This window comes from Emydura macquarii, unplaced genomic scaffold, assembly GCF_026122565.2.
Source record: "Emydura macquarii macquarii isolate MOO-44397 ecotype Brisbane River unplaced genomic scaffold, CSIRO-AGI_Emac_v2 contig_3487, whole genome shotgun sequence".
Lineage (NCBI taxonomy): Eukaryota > Metazoa > Chordata > Testudines > Chelidae > Emydura > Emydura macquarii.
The window spans coordinates 830,076-836,437 of NW_027133624.1; the positions used below are offsets into that span (position 1 = coordinate 830,076).

The window sequence follows — 6,362 nt, forward strand, 5'->3', positions numbered from 1 at the left end:
GCAAATTAAATATTTAAATATATATGTATATATATAAAACATTGACACATTTATACAAAAAATCCCCACACTTTCTGATTCCATTCAGCCCTATGGAATAGAGACTCCACATAGAAGTGTTTATAGTAGGAGAAAGAGCAAGAGGCAACATCAATATTCATTTTTCCAGGGAATACTGGAAATTTCAGATGTAACTGTACTCATTAAAAACACCAATGTGTTATTGTTTTACCTGGGCTGTTTTCACTTTCTTTATTCAATTTGTTCTCCTCCACTGCCGCATAGATGGGGTAAGGATTTGTCCCACATGTGGAGGTGTCCTCATGTTTAGATAACTTAGTCTCATCATACTGGAAAAGTAAGAATTATTTAGCACAGAAAGACACACGTTGTGGTGATGTTCCCAGCAATTCTGTTCCTGACTAATTAGTTCAGGTTAGGAATTAGAAAGATCCTTTTTACTGAGACCATCGTCATCTTTGCTGTTGTTGCCTCATTCCGATATGCACTGTATGGACAAACAACAGAGTATTTACAGGCTAAATATTGTTAAGACTTTCAAATGGGCCTAAGGGAATGAAGCCCAGATTTTCAAAAATATTTAGGCATCTACTGTTGCAGATCAGCACTTAAAATACTTTTCTAAACCACTTAAGCAAGGTAAATACCTTAGGATACATCTATCCTAGAGAAGGAAGGTCTGATTAGCGGCTCAAGGAGACATACCCGTGCTAGTTACTCGCCCTGAATATGTACCTACGGTCCCATGCAGGTGTGTCTCCTTCAGCTGAGACTTACACTTCGGGCTCCAGGATAGACATAGCCTGAGTTACATCAAAATTTATAGCAATTAAGGAGCAGTAAAGCCAGGCAAAATTGTGTTGGCTAATAGTAAATTCAATGAAAACTTCATTTTCTGAGCACTGACATTATTTGTGAATTCAGGTCAAATTTGGTGAATTCTTTCATCTGAGGAAAAAAATTGCAAAAATTCAAATGTGGTTGGCCATTTTGGAAAGAAACATCTCAACTTTTTATTTTGAAATGGTATTTCGTTTGAAAATGTAGCTACATTTTATTAAACAAAGAGAAAAAAAAACCACCTCCAAAAATGACCTGAAACCAACCAAAAAGCAAAACAAAAAATATTTTTGGGTTGAATTAAATGTTTTATGTGACCCAAAACAAAAAACAAAACCAATTCCTTTTTTTCTTTCATTTTGGTGAGAAAAATCACAAACAAAATCTTCCCTTCAATCTCAGCCTAAAGTTTTTTTTTGCGATTTTTCAGTTCAGCCCCCATACTCATAGATTCCAAGGCCAGAAGGCCCATTGTGATCCTCGTGTCTGACCTCCTGAACATCACAGGACCAAGAATTTCCCCAAAATAATTCCTAGAGCAAATCTTTTAGAAAAAAAATCCAATCTCGATTTAAAATGGTCAGTGATAAAGAATCCATCAGAACTCACTGTCAAAAATGTAAACCATTTCTCCAGTCTGAATCTCTCTAGCTTCAACTTCCATTGGCTCATGTTTGACCTTTCTTTGTTAAATTAAAGAGACCATTATTAAAAATTCAAGAACGTGATTGAGACTTTCATGCCTTCTACTTCTCTTTACATCAGTTAATGTTCTGGAAAGTCAATGATTTTGAGATCAAATGCTAGGGTGAGATTTTAAAAACCACCAAAGGGATTTAGAAGGCAAATTTCTAGGTTACCTGGGGAGGTGGTGGAATCTTCATTACTAGCAGCTTTCAAGGCCCGGCTTGACAAAGCTCTGGCTGGGATGATTTAGTTGGGATTGGTCTTGCTTTGAGCAGGTGGTTGCACTAGATACCTCCTGAGATCCCTTTCATCCCTAATCTTCTATGATTCTATGACTATTTGTAAGGGGAACTGGGTATCCAAATCCCTTAAACAGCCTTGAAAGCCTCACTTTAGAAATGCACAGATACCTCAGTGATCTTTGAGAGCTCAAGGGAAGAGGCTGAGATTGACAACGTTGACGGAGGGTTCCGGTAGCATTGGCCCACTCTCAATTTACACAGCAACTCACCTGCTGTAACATTTTATAGACAAAAAAAGAGGCCCAGACATCAGTCAGAGAGAAGAGTTCATCTTCAGCTGCTTCTCTCACAAGTGAGTATGCCTCTTGACGACTCCATGAAAAGGTGGAAAGTGTATTGCACAGGTATTCTTCCAAGTCCTGCACTTTCTCTGTCCAGTCCTTGTCTTTGTAGAGGAGGGACATGCACCTTTTAATGAACCAGAACAGAGATGGCTGAGACTAAAGGAACAGGGTGGGAAATCTCCCTCCACCTTTTTAATATTCAGACCTTTTATTTTTAATTCAGGGAATTCTAAGTATCATACTGGCCTTGTAACAAATCTGTGACTTTACAAGATCATTAACTTGACAATTCAACCATGGCTGTCTGTCACCGTGGCCACTGGGAAATATATGACAATAAGAGAGATACAACTAAGATCCTCTGCTGAAAGCCATGGCTCCTGCCTCCCTGAGCGATGGAGGAACTCCATTATCTGCTGTTCTAGGACCGATGAGGCATTCATGAGCCATTCTGACTCTACTCAACAGAGGGCAGTGGTGAGCACACTAGTCATCCCATTCTTCATGGGACCCGGAGCCCTGGGTCCTTCTTGGGCTAATGGGGAAGCTACATTGGCAGTATGGGGTGCTACTCAGCAAGCGAAAGAGACCCCAGTTTTGGCCTTGTTTGATCAGCTAGAAGTATCCGAAGCTTTTCCTTTCCCATCTCTTTTTCCTTTGACAACGCCACTCATCTTCCTTCCTGCCAAGCCCCAATAGTGGGGCCCTGTTTGACTCTTCCCTCTCCTTCTCTCTGTGTATTCTCCATCTCTTGGTAAACCTCAACAAAACCCCTTAACAACCATACACAGGTTGCCCATTTCTCAGCTGGAACCGTGCCCTCTATCGCCCTGACTGCTGGAAAATCACTTCTCTGGTCTCCACTGAGCCTCACTTCTCCAGCTCTTGAGTCTGCCCAGAATGGCTCTGTGTCTTCTAGTCATGTCACCCAACTCCTTGGGTCCCAGCACGAGCTCGCCATGCCTGGCCAGGAGACAGAGGCCCAGGCAATGGGGCACTGGGTTAAGACTCAAGAGACTGGCCTTCCAGGCCCAGCCTAGCTGCTGTGTGACCATTGCATGTGTCATTTCAGCTCTGTTTCACCCTGCAGCCTTTCCCTGTCTGATCTAGCAGGATTTCCAAAAGACATGTAGGAGCACACGTCTCGTTGCAAATCAAAGGGTCAGTCCCTTAGCACACGTCTGCCCTGCAGTCAGGGGTGTGATGGCAGCGTGTGTAGACCGGCCTCCGCTGGCTTTGAACCAGCCACTTGCAGTGCAATGTGGCAGCACGGCTGTCAGTGAGGGCCGGCTGCCTGGCAAGGACCCAGGCTCCTAGGCAGCTTTGTACAGCCCGTGCTGTAGGCCCAGAGCTTCTCAGCCACCGGTTCCCAAGCCAGCGAGGTTAAAACTAGCTCAGGGATGTCTATGCCTGCTACATCACACCCCCTGTCTGCAGAGCAGACACACCTCTAGGCACTTTTGAAAATCTCACCCGTAACACCTTGAAAATGCACAGAGCTAACGAACACTCAGAATGCCCCAGTGAGCACCAATTCTGTGCAGGGAAACCAGCTCATTCACACAGCTACCGACAGGCACCTACCAGGTGGAACCCGATACCCCACACAGGTACATGACGGCGTCCAACAGGCCCTGATTCTTCATCTCCACCAAGGTTCCCAGCAGAGCAATCATGGCCCGCAGACCTCCGCCGGATCCTAGGACTGCGATATTGGGCACGTTATTCTGCAGGAGGGAAAAGAGAGAATGACAAAGGAACTAGGAATGTTGATAAATCTCTATTCATCAGCTCTTGGTCCAGATCCTTTCAAGCAATTCACAAAGGGAGCCTCAAGTTCCAAGACTTGTTTGCCGTGTGTTAGGAAGCATTCCTTATCTGGTGCTAATGACTTGTATCCCTTGCTGAGGTAAGAGCAAATGCATTTATCCTGCATTTTCAGCCATAATCACACAATGGTAGCCTCGTATCCCTTTGGGAACTTTGAAACTCTCAGCCTTTGTGCTTAAAATCCTATACACCAAGCCACAGATCAGGGCCTTGATTTTCAAAGGGATGCAGATAAGTGCCTAGAGAGCATTTCAAAACCACCTGAGCAATTTAGGTGCCTAACCCCCAATGATTTTCACTGGAATCCTGACTGAAACTTAGTAGATCTCTTTACAGTCCTCCATGATCAGGTCCTCTTGTTCTGTGTGATTAAAGGGAGTGGGTTTTTCTGTTTTGTTGTTTGAACAAACATGTGTAATGTAGAAGGCCTATGATTTGTGTCCAGAAATAAAGTATGAAATGCAGCTGCTCAAGAAATGATTTTTGTTCCCATAAGAAAAAATTGCTTTCTTTTTTGGAGGGGCCAAATTGCTCATCAAAAAATTAAAGGGGATGGGGGATTTGTCCAAAACATGAAAACCCATAGAATGATCCCCCATCCCCTGGGAATACCCCCCAATCAATTTTTAGGATCTCTTTATTTCAAAACTTTTGAAACATTTTGTCAAAAAGGGACATTTCTGTTTTCACAAAAAAGACATTTTTCATTAAAAAATGTGTTAAATTAAAAAAGTCAGCTCACTGTAATACCAAAGCACCAACAAGATTAGTGACAAATGAGTCACCAATGAATATGGAACCTTGAGTACCAAAAAACTCCTCAGTTTTCTTCCTTCCTTGAGCTGAAAGAAAACTACAGTAAGGAGGAAGCAGTGGAAGACTCATAGGCTGAGATTTGCAAAGCCATCAAAGGGGAGATGTTCCCAAATATGGCAGGTCCACAGGATCTCCTGGGAGGCTCCTCACGTGTCTCCCCCATGCCATCTAACAGAGTAACCACAGCAGGTCGGCAGCAGTAGTTGGCTTTTACCCTCTGTCAGGTTCAACCAACAGAGCGGGCTATGGTACGTGTAGAAAGTATGTTACATAGTCACTGTTAGTTACCAACATTAATAAGAAGGCAGACAAGTGTTGATAGCTCACACAACCCTCTATTCCCCTAATGCTATCTATGCTCTAATGTTCCCTTCCCATCTATTCACAGCTGTAGGCTCTGTCTGGCTTCACAATCAAGGATCTCAAGTAGGCACTGGCTGAATTCACATGAGCATGGTGCCCTCAAGCGGTGAGCTGCAGCAAGCCCCTTATTGCACTTCTAAGGGTGTTAATCCTTTAACTGAATGGGCTGGGGCTTCTGCTTTTAGCATTGAAGGCCCTGAGTTTGAGCCCTGCCAAAGAACATAAGGGTTGCGTGTCTGTGGCCATGGGTTGTCCCCTGGTACTTTGGGAACGTAGCGTGGCCAGGGGAACGTCTCCATGGGAAGGATTTTGGAGGCATTTCCTCCCACTGTACCAGGCACCTCAGTCACCATCCACATGGCTAACCTGCTAGACCATCCTCCTTAGCACTATGGGGCATAATGGACCCGTACCTCATCACAGGCAATTCCAAGGTGCTTGAGGCACTTCAGGACTTTCACCTTTCTGTTCCCAGTAGCTTTTTTCTCACCCTCCGAGAGCTCATGGGAAAGCCGGATATTTTTATCATGCTGCCAAGAATAAAATAAAATAAAATAATATAAAAGGCAAATAAAATATTTCATCTCTCCAGAGTCTGCCAGGGAATTGAGATTTGTGGCCTGTGCACAGACAGAAGTCCCTCAGAGGTTTCCCAGGATTCAGTCTTCATATTTCTATCATGTCTGTGCCTAGAAACCTCAGCCCAGGGCAGAGGTAGAGCTGGGCAAATGACTGATTTTTTGGTTTACTGGAAGTTCTGAGAAATCGGGAGGGGGGAGGAGAAATTGTTTGGGTCAAACCAAATCCAAAAATTGCAAAAATCTTTGTCAGATTGAAAGACACCTATTTTGTGTCAACCAACACAATTTTCTGAAAGATAAATAATTTACCTTTCTCAGCTGAGACATTTTCACAGCTTCTTCCAGATTTCCCCGTAGAGTCCTGATGATCTGGAATTCTACCTTCGGTAGCAAATGGAAGTTTCACGGAGCACCTAGATGGAAGGAACAAATCAACCCCAAACAACTGCCTTCTTCTTCCCTTTATCTGTTTCAGAGAAAAGTAACAGTTAATATAGGCACATAGGACTATCATGTGGGATTTCCAAGATGGTTAGGATCCTAAACCCTACTGAATCTGAGACTGGAAATCTTTAAAAAAATCCACTATCATTCTGGTTGACAGAACTCCCACTTCCCAAACATAAAATGAAAGAGTG

At 43.4% G+C, this 6,362-nt stretch overlaps 1 protein-coding gene across 1 annotated transcript in view; it reads right to left on the bottom strand.

The window, feature by feature from the left end:
• Window positions 1-6,051, bottom strand: part of LOC137144881 (cytosolic phospholipase A2 gamma-like) — a 34,679-nt gene extending 28,628 nt beyond the window's left edge. The window contains exons 1-5 of the mRNA XM_067535367.1: window positions 6,034-6,051; window positions 5,557-5,673; window positions 3,719-3,861; window positions 2,060-2,258; window positions 233-350 (exon numbers count right to left, since the gene is read on the bottom strand). Coding sequence (XP_067391468.1) covers window positions 233-350; window positions 2,060-2,258; window positions 3,719-3,861; window positions 5,557-5,673; window positions 6,034-6,051 — 595 coding nt within the window. The remainder of the gene's footprint in view (window positions 1-232; window positions 351-2,059; window positions 2,259-3,718; window positions 3,862-5,556; window positions 5,674-6,033) is intronic.
• Between the last annotated feature and the right edge of the window lie 311 nt (window positions 6,052-6,362).